The 15,112-nt window shown below is 40.6% G+C and overlaps 1 protein-coding gene across 1 annotated transcript in view; it reads right to left on the bottom strand.

Annotated features, from left to right (window-relative positions):
- Positions 1 to 971: 971 nt before the first annotated feature.
- The window catches only part of CUL3 (cullin 3), a 102,926-nt gene continuing 88,785 nt past the window's right edge, over positions 972 to 15,112 (bottom strand). The window contains exons 14-16 of the mRNA XM_077827286.1: positions 14,050 to 14,236; positions 3,136 to 3,281; positions 972 to 2,190 (exon numbers count right to left, since the gene is read on the bottom strand). Of these exons, the coding sequence (XP_077683412.1) occupies positions 2,059 to 2,190; positions 3,136 to 3,281; positions 14,050 to 14,236 (465 nt within the window). The 3' untranslated portion in view covers positions 972 to 2,058. The remainder of the gene's footprint in view (positions 2,191 to 3,135; positions 3,282 to 14,049; positions 14,237 to 15,112) is intronic.

Raw genomic sequence — 15,112 nt, 5'->3', positions numbered from 1 at the left:
TCCATAGAGGTACTCTGAAATAATTCTGTTATCTCATTTAGTAGGTGTACTGTACTTGGAAACCAATCATGGAAGGGTGCTACCTATCCATAGCATTATTGAAAATAAATACCTTTGTCACTTAAAATATATTATTCATATACACACAGGTATTTAATAACTGACACCACAGACACCTTCCAGCCTGGCTGCTTGCCAAATATCAATGTTGAAACAGAAGTTAGTGAAATACAAAGCAAATGTTGAAGCCTGGGAGTTTTCTTTCCCTCTGATCACTCAGAACTGGTCTAGTCAAAATTTTTGGAACTTTTGGGGATAAAATGAAAGACTCTTTTATTTGGACTTTGAAGCATGTTGCATAAATTACAAAATATTCAAGATAAAATGTTTGAGATAGAAATATATTTTCTTAGCTGTCAAATGCAGACAGTGAAACAAAAGTAAAATCAATCTACACATATGCAGACCAGAGTAAAAACACTGCCTAAAATGCTATGGAAACAGCTATGTGGCATCTTTATCCATACTGAAATTACGATGATATACTTTACCATATATTTGAACAGAAACCTTTGTCAGATACAGTTAACAAATGCACCAGCAGTACCTTAATGCTTCATGATCATCAACTAGGTTTTTTTTACTCCAAATTGGTGTCTATATTATAAGCAGCCTTTCCCAATTATCTTTTTAAATCTCAGGTGAAAAAGCACAATTTAGGAGAACCGAGAATAAAAGTACAGTAGTTTGATGAAAAATGGAGAAAACCATAGTTATGGAAGAGAAGCTGAATAGAGTACATTGTACATAAACTATATCTTAATCAGAAGAATCTTTAGTACAATACACATCCGCAGGCAGTGAAACGGACTTATCAAAGAAAAACAATGCCTATGAATCACAATTTTGAAATCCACGGTTTGAACCACATTGACAATATTTGAAAGAAGTTTTACTGTAAGAACTGAAGATTTCATTAAGATTAAAGTAAGAATATTTATTGCATTTTCAGATTGCATTTTAAAACAATTAATAGTGCACAATGGCTTCACTTTAATCTCCTGAAATACGTACTTAAGGTGGAAAACCTTCTGGTCGGTCATGACATTAATAAACAAGGTGTAGTCTTGGTGTGTTTCTTCAAGGGGCAGTATTTAGTTCAACAAATTGTACTCCCTGTGCTCTAAAACAACTGAATTAGTGGTTTGTGTACACTAAATCCATTTATTTTAAATTTATTGTGTCTACATTAAGTGAAATAAAAACATCGCCCTGTACAATCCACTATCAGCAGTGAGTACAACAGCAAAAATTATTATACATTTTATACACACTAAAACCTTTTCCTTTTTCCTATAAAGAAACCAGAACAAACCTAATCAATATAGAATTTAATTTGGAAGAACTCAAATTACAGAAGGGAAAGCCAAAATTATTACGGTCTTTACTGAGCCCAAAAAGGTTCCTGATCATATTGCCAGAACAATAATGAGTGCAGCTGGAAGAGTGAAGCATGCTAAAATTGTATTCTTGGGTCTTTATAAATTTACCAAATATTTAAATTAAACATGGCTAGTTAAAGAAATGTCTGAAGCAGAGCAATATAACCGGGAATTCTGTCTTACCAGTTGTGTTGTTTTTAAACCCAACTTATACAATGCGCAAAGTGCTAAGCAACACTACAGAAACACATTTACATCAACACTGAAGATTTGGGGAAATGAAATTCCAACAATTTTATTTTTAATGAGCTGTATTTTCTAAATTTGTTTTTATTTTTTCTGTTTTCATACAGTTTTGAAAACAAACGCAGCACGTTCACATTTTCCCGAGGAATTATAAGAATGATCTCTACAGGGATAACGTTGAAAAGCCTGAAGCTCAATCAATTGATGTTGAAAACTCTCAAAATGAGTAAAGGCTTGATCTGCATGGTCTAGAACATGTATTGTAATTTAATAGAAGAGATGGTCGTCTTTAATATTAATGATTTAAAAGAACTTCCCAGTTCATGCGAAGAGTATAGTCCAAGAATAAATCAAATTTGCTGAATGCATTTTATGCTACGTAAGTGTATACTTTGCGATCCTCAGGTGTTCGTGCCAAATATTCTCTCTCAATAAGTCCTTCAATACGTTTTTTAATAACAACTGGACTTGGTAAGAATCGGGCTTTCAGCTGCTGAGTTACCTAGGACATAAAAACAAGAACAATTAATGCTATATTGCAGATAATGCGTTAGGCTGCACAACACAAATGCACACTAAAAATAATCATAAACATGTTAAAACAGGTTGTGTGTAACCTTTAAAGTTTACATGGCCAGCTCCACACTTCAGGTACTAATCAAGTGAAAAATTTTGAGTTTGTAATAGAAATTAGATTAATCCATATAAAAATTAATTTGTTTTTTATTTCTGTACCAGTGGTCCATCACATTCAATATTGGACCTCCTTTCTTGTCAATAGCTGATATTTCAGAGAAAGACAAAAACCTAATAATGCACCAGGGAAGGCCATTAAGCAGTTATACATATGGGGAAAAACATCCTTCCTCACACCAGCAGCCAGTCAATTTATGTCAAGAAGAATGGTTGGCATGAACTCTGTGCTGAAGTTTCCTCATCGTCAGCTCTCTCACTTCTTGGTGCAACTGAGTGTTCATCATGAAGCCTCTCAACCTACACCCATCATGGCAGTTAGAACTGGCTGGAAGACATTTGTTTTCTGTACAGCCTTCAAATTTAGTAACTATGAGTGTCAGGACTCTCCCTACAAAAGGTTCACTCTTTGAAACTCACTCCCCTTGGCAGCTCATAAGACCCCGTGTTTAGCAATTTACAAGTTCAATACAGGATATCAATCTTTTGCAGTCAACTTACTGTTTTTTGTTATAAACCACTGTACTATAAGCAACTGGTTGACATAATACGAACTAAAGGAATTAAATACATCTATGCTTCCAGAGGTATGAGATAAAAATAGAAAGTCTCTCTAGAATCAGTTTAAAAATCTAACAGCTGACAAGGCCTTGTAACTTTGCTACATTAATAGAAGAGTAACAATTGACAGAGAAATCTAAGATGTGCCCTCTTCCTAACCTCTTAACCATCTCAATACTGCATGTGATGTTACCTCTGCTACTAGCACATTGTGCTGCATCTTCTTTCTAGATTTCATTATCCGCACTATAGCAGCTTCTATCTCATGTTTTCTGTCGTCATCTACTTTCTGCCTTGTTTCTTTTCTTTCTGGGTCTGATTCCCCTTGTTTGGCAGCAACTAAAAGAGAAGATGAAATACCTTAAGCAAAAGTCAAAATTATTAATTTCAATAACATTAACATGCACAAAATTTAATTTCACCCACAGTGGAATTAAGTTTCTTGGTTTGTAACATTTTCAAGTGTGGTTTTTAATGAAACGTGGCCTCAAGAAGACAGACATGTAAGAAAGTACTTACACATGTATGGATTGCTATGTATGTGTTACTGTGTTGTCAATTGCTATTTACTGTTTAAAATTTAATGTAGTAAACTTCTCTGCTTTTCAAACAGTACTGAACTTTGCAAAACTTTTTTTGGCTACTGTCAGATTGAAGATTCTTTTATTTAAAATTACTCCGATTTTGCCAAATTAACTTTGGAGCTATGGGTTATATATGGTGTTTTCTTATTAAATTGCACATAATTTAGAGTTTGTGTCAAAGAAAAAAATTCTGACAGCGTAGTTGGTTTTTATTTCCTTTGCTTGTCAGGAGACTGTTTCAATTAAGGCAATGTTTCAATTACAGTGGGAATTGCAACATAGTAAGGAAAGGGACAGAATTTTATTTACAAGTTTACTTTCCAAACCAGTTAAACTGCTGAAGATAATTAGCCAAAAGAAAAATATTAATCAACCTGTTCACTTTGTTCTCTGCCCCTTTTGGATTTTGTGCATTTTCTACCAATTTCTTATTTCTGTCCTTGCTTGCTTCCAGTCTCTCTCCGCCTACAGATATTATTTCTGGGCACCTCTTCTCCCATACACAAATTCAATATTTCCTGCTTTCGAATAGGATTCTTCTAGCTTCTAATATCCTCTTTTTCTCATTTTACTCTCTCCACTCAAAAACCCTGAACATCATGGCAGCCTTCCCTCTGGCTAAGGATAGAAAGAACCTTCTTTTTCAGTTGTTCACTAGAGAATGCTGCAAGATACATCCTCTCATGGAGTCAAGAATTGGTTCTGCTGTGCTGCTAGCAGAGAAAACAAGAGGCCAAAACTCAAATATAATCTCTGATGAAAATAACTGTATGAACTTTGCATCAATGAGTATTTTCAATTAAGAGCCATATTGTACTTATTTATGTAGTGCAAAGGGTGATGGGAATAAGAGGACCGCACAGTAAGAGAATAATTTAGTATCCCATTGGAATTTAGGTGTTGCCACAGAACTTGGTCCCCTTGTGCCACGGAGTATGTGAGGCCCTAGTTAAGGTGCTCTAAAACACCTGTAACCTGCTATTGTGCCTCTGCCACCTTAAGAATACTCCATCCAAGGTAGACATGTTAAATCATGGATACCTTGGCATTTTGCTTGCATCTGCAGACACCCAAGTCCACTGTAGTGTATGCAACAACATATATGTAGTGTAATCATAAGAGCATACTGCTGTGTTTAAGACGTTTGCAGCCTTGTCCACATCCACTGTTAGGAAAGGGTTAGAATGTCTGTAATATTTGCAATGTCTGGCATGAGAGAAGTACAGTGATTGCAGTTAAAACGTACCTGAGAGACTACCAGTCCCAGTGATATGTTCTATTACGCTCTCTCAAAATTACAGAATATTTTAAGATGCTTTTTAAATGCTACCACTGTGTATTGTGGGATAGGGGTTAGATAGATCTTAGTTCATACATGAAGTGTATAAATAATAAGTACTAACACACTGCACTCACATATGCATACACATATACAAGCGTCTCAACATATTTCACAAACAATTTAACTTCAAAACTTTAGTGAGCTAGGCAAAAATGGTTACTTACCTGTACTGTTATTCTTCAAGATGTTGTTGCACACAGGTATTGCACTCCCAGCACACCCAGCATGCTGGAGCCAAAGAGTATTTTGCAGAAGTACCCATCAGGGCATTGCATGCACCCTGCACATACTCATGGCTTCTCCTGAGTCTGTAAAAGGGTAGCGCTTCCCCCATCCCCCTTAGTTCCTTCATGCCAGAAATATGAAACAGGACTCCAATGCACAGGGAAGGAAGGGTTTAGTGGAATACACACATGCAACATCTTGAAAAACAGTGACAAAACAGGTAAGTAATGGTTTTTGTTTCTTCAAGTGGCTGCACATGTGTATTACACAGATGTAACTCAAAAAGCAGTACTGTTAGAAGGTAGGGCTCAGAGTGACTTTAATAGTGACCACAACACAGCCTTCCCAAAATTTGCATGAGATCTCAGAGCAGTCACGATGGTGTAATGATGACTGAAGGTATGCACTGAGGGCCAACTGGCAGCTCTACAAACATCCAACATGGATGTGTCCTTCAGAAAAGCCACTGAAGTAGTTTGTTTTGATTGAATGAGCAGACGGTCTCTGTGGAAGTGGTGTGTTCGCTATCCATAAACTACCATAATACAGGAAATATTCCATCTAGAAATTGTCTGTGATGTGACCTTTCATTCTATCAACATAAGAAATACACAGTCAAGGAGTCAACCTGAAAGATTTAGTCCTGTCCAGTTAAAAGATTAATGCTCACGTTACTTCCAAAGTACGTATATATTCGTCATCTTTGTGTAAGTGTGGTTTTGAAGGAAGAAAACCAGTCAGTATATTGTCTGGCTCAGATGAAAGGCAGATACCAGTTCAGTCAGGAACTTCGGCTGTGGCCACAAAGCTACATTATCTTTGAAAACATAGTATATATGGGAGTCCTGCCATGACAGCCTGAAGCTCACCCACTCTTCTGGCTAACGTAATGACTATGAGAAAAGATGTCTTCTGACATAGCCGACTCAAAGAACAGGTGGCCTACAGGTTCAAATGGAAGGCCCATTAAAGCGGCCTATACAATATTAAGATTCCAAGGTGGCAATGCATCCTTTAACCAGGGAAAGAATTACACAATCTCTTTTAAAAGTCTAGAAACCATCAGCTAGCGAGAAAGAGAGAGAGAGAAAGAAACCCCCACCCCAAAACAGATCTTCCCCGAACTGGAATGCAAACTGAACATGTTCTTGGAATCCACTGGAAACAACTTTTTATTTCAGAAGGTGAACAAAGCAACTATGGGAGAGGCTGTTCTAGAGTGATTCGGACAAATAGGGAGGAAGTGGTTGAGAATTTGATGGTGGGAGGCAGCTTGGGTCTAAGTTATGAAATGATGAGCTCATGATTCTAAGGAATGGCAGAAGGGAAAACAGCACAATAAAGACAATGGACTTCAAGCAGACAGACTTCAGCAAACTCAGAGAATTGGTAGGTAAGATGCTGTGAGAAGCAAGTCTAAGGCAAAAAAAAAAAAAGAGTTCAGGAGAGTTGGCAATTTTATTAAAGAGACATGACTAAGGGCACCAGAGCAAACTATCCCAGTAAATAGGAGAGACAGGAAGCATGATAAGAGACCACCCTGGCTTACTCTGGAGATCTTCAATGACCTGAAACTCAAAATCAAGTCATACAAAAAGTGAAAACTAGGTCAAATTATGAACAATGAATATATATATATAAAAAACACAAGCATGTAGGGACAAACTTAGAAAGGTCAAAGCACAAAAAAAGATTAAACTAGCTAGCAATATACAGGCTAACAAGACAACATTTTAAAAATACATCAGAAACAAGAAGATCAAGACCAATGACAGGGTAGGCCCATTGCTCAATGAGGAGGGACAGAGTAACAGAAAATGCAGCGAAGACCAAAGTGTTACATGCCTTTTTGTTTCAGTTTTCACCAGAATAGGTTAGCAGTGATTGGACAACTCTTGCAGTGACCACCAATGTAAATGGGGAAAATCTGAGGCTAAAATAGGGAAAGAACTAGTTAAGTATTAGTTAGGCGTGGTCTACACTACAGAGTTAGGTTGACATATAGCAGTGTATGTCAACCTAATTAGGTCAGTGTACACACTACAGCCTTGTTCCCGCCGATGTGAGTGCCCTACTAAACAGACATAATAACTTCATCTCCATGACGGGTGTAGAGCTTATGTCGGTTTAGTTAGGGCGATGCAGTGTCTGTGCATTACTTATATCGGTTGTTGGCTGTCATTCTTGTCAATTTCATGGCTCCAGCATGGAGCCGTGATATTGAGAAAAAAGCTGAGCTGTCACCCTGGGGAGGATGGGCGGCTCCAGCTAGAGCCCCGCTACCCCTGGGCTCTCCACTCTGAGCCGGGCTGCGCCCATCTAGCTACCAGTTCCGCACTGGGAGCCTGGGTACTGCCCACAGGGAGCCCAGCAGCTGCACCGCAGTCCCACCAGGAGCTGCCCGGACTTTGGGCGTGGAGCCTAGCTGGGTGGGGGGAGCTGGGCTCTCAGCAGGGAGCTGCGTATGGAGTTGAGAGCCCTGGCTTGAAGATCCAAGAATTAACACTGTCTCGACCATGCTGGAGCTAGAAGAATTATCTTGGCATGGTCTTGCTGCAATTTGAGCCTCACATATGTGATGAAAGGAGAGAAATGCATACATGAGACTCTGCCCCCATGAAGAACAGAATTGATGGCATTTCTTTTGTTGAAATTGGCTGACTGATGGAATACTCCAAACTTGAAAAAGATGGTTCTTCAGAGACCAGTTGAGATTTTGAGAAAATCCTGAGATGACTGGCCAAAAGGTATTGGGAGCTTAGCAGTAAACTGAAATTAAAAGTAGTAATGCCCTTCTTGATACAAGTTCCCAGAGTTTCATTACTTCTTGACCAAATTTATTGGACCATGCACCTCCTCATCTGTTTGGGTAGTACATAATGGTTGTATTATCAATCAGTATCTGTGGGACTTGCACTCCATATTCCTTATGGAAATATGCTTATGATATGGATAGAACATTTGAGATGTATTTTATGCAAGATGGATCTTGTAAAGTATCATTGGAAAGGTTATAATTTACTGAAAATGATTATCCAAATTGTATGCATTTATTATTTCTGTATCTAAAGTTAGGAATATGGACTATGTAACCATTATTACTGGGTGTGTATTGAGAACACACCCACCAGACAGGCCATCAGATTTGAAGAGCCATCAGGAAGGAACAACAAAACCATGAAGATACTAATCTCTTTCCCTTCTTGGAGGTGTCTGGGGATGTAACTGTGACACTATTAGGTCAGGTAGTCTTGTCACCTGATACTAAACATTACAGTGGAAAGTTACAAGACATCCCAGGTAAAGGAAGGGGGATCAAGTTTGGGAAACAAAGGATTCCTGCCTTATGTAAATCCTCTTTAAGAGTGGGGAGGAAGGCGAATGGGACTCCTCCTCTCCATGGCCTGTCTGCCCAAGAAGAAAGACTGTTAAAGCTACCTGAAGGGAAGGCCGGGGGGGGGGAGGGGGGCCTCCAGACTGAAACAGGGGTCCAGTCTGAAAAGAAATATAACTGGAATGCTGAACCACAGAAACTTTTCAACCTGCCTAAAACACCATTTAGGGTAAGAAATTACATTTTGTAACCTGTTTCTTAAGTATACCGATCTTAGCCTACATACCTAGGATTATTTGCTCGGTAATCTGCTTTTTTCTGATTTGTTATCTCTTATGTTCACTTAAAGTTCACTTTTGTAGTTAATAAACTTATTGCTTGTTTATAACATAAACCCCGTGTGTACAATTCATAATTGTGCATACCTTCCCCCACATTGAGGGAGGAGGTGGATTTCAAAATATATCTTTGGGTCTGCACTCCAAGGGAGGTGGACACCTGAGTGCTGGGGCAAATCCCTTAAAATGAACCTTCCCAGAACTAATCTCAGTGTCTGCTTTGTTCTACAGTTTGGTGTGGCCTTGCCTGTGTGTGTGCTGGAGGAAGCTTAATAGCTTGGCTCGGCAAGACAGGTAAAAAGGGTGCCCAGGTTGGCATAACAGGCAGGCTCAGTGGTATCTCAGCACATCAGGTGGCATCCAAAGGGGGGCAACCCGTCATAATCTGGACCTACAATATCTTGACATGAGGGAGAACAGCACAGCAAGCCTTGAGAACTGGCCAAAATTTGAGGATATTAGATATGAGGGGTCGATTTGTCTTCTGTCCATAATGCTTGGCTAACAAACCTACGTAAGCATCCCATCCTATCAGACATACTGATAATGAGAGTCTTGGATGGAAGACGACAAGAAAATAATACCTCCCCTCCCGCATACTTTTTTTTAATCCATCCACCATTCTGAAGACACTAGGACAGAAGGAAGTACATGTACCAACTTGTCTAAGGGATGTCTTTCAGTAGACTGACTTTAGTCATCTGTGGAAGATGTGCATGCACAGCCTGACAAGTTGGGTCACATAAGTACGTGAGGCCATGTGGCCTAGTAACCTCAGTCAGGCTCAGACTGCGGTAGTAGAGTGTGACTTGAGAGACATGCACAACTAGTGAATTGTCTGAAATCTATCTCTTCTGAGGGAGAAAAGCAGTCAGAATCATAGGACTTCTAAAGAACTTGATTGTGTGTTGGGAAAAATGTACATTTCTAGACAGTTGAAAAGACAAAAGGATAAACCTGATGTGGTGGAGAACCTGATGTTCAGATCTGCCCTGAATGAACCATTTGTCCAGATAAGGGAAAACATGAATTCCTTTCCTCCAGACAGGCTGCCAAAATGACCAGGCACTTGGGAATAGTGGCAGGGCTAATGATAGGCTGAAGGGAAGTACTGTGTACCGATAACGCTGTCCCACTATCACAAGTCTTAGAAACTTCCTGTGATTTGGCATGACCACCACATGGAAGTAAGCATCCTGCAGATTGAGTAAAGCAAACCAGTCATTGCAATCTAGGGAAGGAATAACTGATGCTAGGGAGATCTTGCAAAAATCTCACATACTTGCTGAGATTTCAAAGATCTAGAATGAGTCTCAAACCCTCTTGGACTTGGAAATCAGAAAGAATTGTGTATAAAATCCCTTTCCCTGAGGTTGAAGGGGAACTTATTCTGTGGCCCCTAGTGTAAGCAGAATCTGAACTTCGTAAGGAGTATTGATTTGTGAGATGGGGCCCTGAAAAGGGATGGGCAGAAACTGAAAAGGATATTCGTTCTTACAGTGCTTAGAACTGATTACTGAGTGATAGCTGTGTTAGTTTGTATCAGCAAAAACAACGAGGAGTCCTTGTGGCAACTTAGAGACTAACAAATTTATCTGGGCATAAACTTTCGTGTTTGTCATTACAAATTCCCAAGCACTGAGAAAAAAGGAAGAATGCATGCAAATGACTGTATTGAGCCAGCAATCCCCTGGGCTCCCCGCTCCAAGCCGGGCTGCGCCCACAAAGCTACCAGCTCCCCACTGGGAGCCTGAGTGCTGCCCATAAGGAGACCGGTGGCTGCACCGCGGCCCACCAGTAGCTGCCCAGACTTCGGGCTTTTCCCTACAACTGATTGAGCATGAGCTGCTTGTGTGGTGCTGGAGTCAGTGATTTGTGTTTCTTTTTGAAGAATTTGGTTGCCCTGATGTGTTGAAAGACTGCCTGTAATATTGCTGCTGGTATTGGGGTTGTTGAGGTCTGTATTGTCACCTGTTAGGGACTGGAACAGATCTCTAATGAGCGAAGCGTAGCTTGAGTCAAAAGAATGTAAGGTCTCATCGGTTTTATCCAAAAAGCACTACCGACCATAAAATGAAAGCCCAACAAGCCCTGCATACCAATTTTTGCATGTCTGTAGCTATTCCTTAGTTCCATAACCAGGAAGCTCTCCTCATTGTTATTGCCCAGGCCATCACCCGAGCAGCTGCATCAAGCATAGACTGGACTGATGTCTTGGCTACCGTACAACCTTCTGCGAGGAAAACCTTAAATTCTTCCTTTGTCTCCTCTGGTAACCAGTTTCTCAGTAAATTTACACACTGCATCCCAGTTTGCAAAGGGACATGATAGTGTTTGTCCATGCAGTTGGCTGTTAGAGCTAAAGAGGCTGGTGAATGCCTTAAGTTTTTTGACGGCCCTAGAACAGCCTCATTAATAGGGAGGGCTACCTTCCCTGGAGCACAAGCCTGGAGAATGTCAAAAAGGTTGTGTCTTCTTGTTCAAACTGAACTTGTATGCCCAAAGCCACAGCCATTCTTCTCAGAAGCTTCTGATGAAACTTCAAATAATCTGGAATTGGAGAAGAAGTATCCAGAATCATGGAGTCAACATGTGAGGAGGAAAAAAGGTTAACAGGAGCGAATGGATCCTCCTGTGATAAAAATCAGTTCCTTGTGCAATGGATTTCCCCTGCAGCACTGGCTGGTCTGGGGTAACAGTGCCTGATCATACTTGCAAGGCAGCTCTGGAAACTCTGTCATTGTACGCTCTGGTGACTTTCTCCTAAACTGCACAGATGTTGGAGACCTAGGGGAATGGGAAACACCCCAGGGAATCCAAAATGGCCACTGAAGTAAAGTATAAGGCAGGGGAGACCAGTAAGAACTAGGCCAGTCAACTGTCCCCTGCTGATGCCCTGTCCTGGGACCAATGCTTTCCTTCTGGAGGCAGTCTGGAAGATTTGCTAGACCTTTTGCACCGAGGATGGAACAGCAAACTACTGAAGGACTCCAAACCACACTGCAGGGAATCATCTGAATAGTCATAAGGCATTTGGGGTGCAAAATCAGATGGGGCCAGGAGGTGACTTGGTTGATCTCCAGTGCATCACAAAGACGACAATATTGGCCATAATGAAGTAGATATGGCGGTCTGTACCCTAAAGGCATCATGAGACATCAATGGTACAGCATCACAAGAGGGTGCCAGGAAATATCTCATAGTTGGTGCTGTGGTACAAACCGTAGTAAGTAGCCAAGCTAATTCTCACTCTAGTACCAAGGCTGACTGTGCCAGGACAGAGACAGACAAAAAGAGAGGATGGAGACCGTACTGATGCTGACATAATGTGCACCGCGCGCCAAAGATGGTACCAGAGAAGAAGCTGAACCCTGGCCACGCTCCTTAACTGGTATTCATGTTGGTACTGCTACAGTCTCTGTACCAGAACTGAGGAGAAGGACCCCGTACCCCAAGAGTTGCCCTCAAAGCAATGGACTCCTAAACTACAAGAGAGCCTGGAACAGAGAAGAAATACAAATACTTTGCTGCCTTGTAAGCTTGCAGGTCCCATTGGTATCGGACTCAACAGCTGTCCTGCAGTCAGTTATGGAGTTGATGGCACAGTACCAAGTTCCTCCCATGCAATACTGGGGAAGTAATAGGTAAATGGCTCAGCTCTATCCTGGATACCTGATGAGCCCCAAGGATGCTCTGAATCCTTTTTCAGAGAAGACAAAGTTCTTAGACTTCGAGTGACTTCAGTCTGTTTTATGTGTCCTTTCATGGGGAGGCACTGGAAAAGACGACTGCCCACTCTTTCACTGTGGAGAAGAGTCCAAGTCCAGGGATCTGTCTGAGTGCAGGAAACAGGGCGTCAAGACAAGCCTGAAAACTCTCCATGAGGTTATGGTCTCTCAAAATCTGCATTCTTTTCTTGAAAGAGCAACAAATATTGCATCTCTCTTTAATGTGCCTCTTGCAGAGAAGAAAAGGCAGCACTTAAGGGGGGTAACTATTCAGGATATATACCCACATGACAGGCAGTGCATAAAGCCCAACAAACCCTGCATGTCAATAGTGTCTAGCACTGAAACTAACAATCGCTTAAAAGGAAACTTTAAAATAAAAATAAATTAACAAATATTAACTGCTAACTAACTACTTAGAGATCAGAAAACTAAACTAGCCATCTATGCATAAGAAAAAAATGTGAGGAAAACTGCACAGCAAGCTCCAACTCAATCCATGGGAAAGAACTGATGGGGTAGAGGTGTCAGTGCCCTTTTGTAGCCTCAGGAGGGGCCACAAGGATGTGCAGGGTGCATGCATCAACCCGATGGGCACTGCTGCATAAAACTGGCTTCAGTGTGCTGGGCATGTGCACACCTGAGTGGAATACATGTTTGCAGCCACTCCAACTAGTAGCAGTATCATCCTGACTCCACAAGTGAGGAAAACGAATCTCGGATTAAATAATAATGACTGAACAAGGACACAATGAACATCTAGCACAGCCAGGAACAGCACCCAGTGTTCACTGAAGAAAACATCAAATCAGTAATTTCATAGCAGTAGAGCAAATTATACATCTATGAGATAGACCAGCGGTTCTCAAACTTCATTGCACCACGACCCCTTCTGACAACAAAAATTACTACACGACTCCAGGAGGGGGGAATAGAAACCTGAGCTCGCCTGAGCCCTACTGCCCCAAGTGGGGGGGGGGGGGAGAGCCAAAACCCAAGGGTTTCAGTCCCAAGCAGGGAGCCTGTAACTTGAGCCCCACTGCCCAGAGCTGAAGCCCTTGGGCTTCGGCTTTGGCCCCAGGCAATGGGGCTTGGGCTTCATCTTTGGCCCCAGCCCCCAGCAAGTCTAAAGCCAACCCTGGCAACCCCATTAAAACAGGGTCGTGATCCACTTTGGGGTCCCAACCCACAGTCTGAGAACCGCTTATAGATGTCTCTCTCGCCAAGTAAATCAGAACACATCCTAGTAAGTTTTAAAACATAGTAATTTAATTTAAAAGCTACAGTCCTTCTACCTTCTTCTCCTAGTTGGAGAGGACTACATACTTTTTTAAAAAAAACATCCCCACTTAACTCAACTATTACTTTCTGTAAGTGCTTTGGATTTCCTCAGCATTTAAATTTTCGCTTTCAGGCTACTAGTCAATGACAACAAGTTTTACAGATTAATATTTTCCTTTTGCTAGTGTGATGCATTTACCTTCAAGGCAGGTGCCAACATTTTACAACTTAAGTTATTTTTGGAGTACAAGAACTGAATATAAAAACAGACTTACCTGTTTGAATCTTGACTCTGTGCAATTTGGACGTGAACTGGTCATTCACTGTAAATATATGACCATTTTCTATTTCTTTTGATTTAGGCTCTTTTGTGAGAACTCGTTGTGTTGGTTTGCCACATGCAAGGGACTGTAGGGCTCTAACAAGCTCTCTTTCAGGGATATCAGTTTCTTGCTGAATTTCCTGAAGGAAAATCACGACATCATCAATAGCTTATAAATAATGTCAGAACATGTTAGGTAGCTTTATTTATTTAATTTATTTATTTATTGGGGGGAGGGGGGGACCACGACTGCTCAAAAAGATAATCCTGGTCTCTCAAAACTAATTTCTGAAATTTAGATCCTTTAGATGCTTGAAAAGTTAGAATTCATTTAGTGATAGTCTAATAAGCACTATGCAAAAAGGCTTATGATGAACATTGGTTGATTTAGAGAAAGTGGATTTCTTCTATTATAATTTAAAATGAACAGCTGCCAGTGTGATGAAAGGAACAAAATAAATAATTAACTGTTATCAATCAATTTATCTCCTGAAAAAGCCAAAAGGGTTTATTTCCATTCTCTCCAATGTTGCTTTATGGAATGAAACCTGAGTTCCAATGTTACTTTCATCATCAGTTCAATGAAAAAAATATACATTGCGATCAAGGACATTTCTGACAGAAAGCTATCAAAAGTACCTTATCAAGCCAGGTAAGGCAGTTTGTTAACATGAAAAGGCGACAGCCTTACAAGAAATATCAAATAGGACTCTCATCCTGGCACCAGCCTTTTCACAAAAACGTGTTTTCTCCCCCTTCTGCAGAGTACACTCCTAATAAAGCATAGAGCTGTTTAAGATTAGTTTTGTTTCCACCTTACACTCAGCAGAGAACAAAACTGAGTGTCTGGTTCACCTCAGCTCAAAGTACAAGAGATGACATTTGGAAGATGTCTACTGTTAGAACCATACAAAGCACAAAATTCCTAGAGAAATATACCCCAGCAGTGCTTTGCACACAGTCTTCTAAAGCAGAGTTATCAGCTTATCTGTCAAGTCCCTCTGAAACTTCCACCA

Source organism: Eretmochelys imbricata, chromosome 9, assembly GCF_965152235.1.
Source record: "Eretmochelys imbricata isolate rEreImb1 chromosome 9, rEreImb1.hap1, whole genome shotgun sequence".
NCBI classification, from domain to species: Eukaryota; Metazoa; Chordata; order Testudines; family Cheloniidae; genus Eretmochelys; species Eretmochelys imbricata.
The sequence above is the reverse complement of the archived record's forward strand: the minus strand, read 5'-3'. Positions and strand labels throughout refer to the sequence as shown.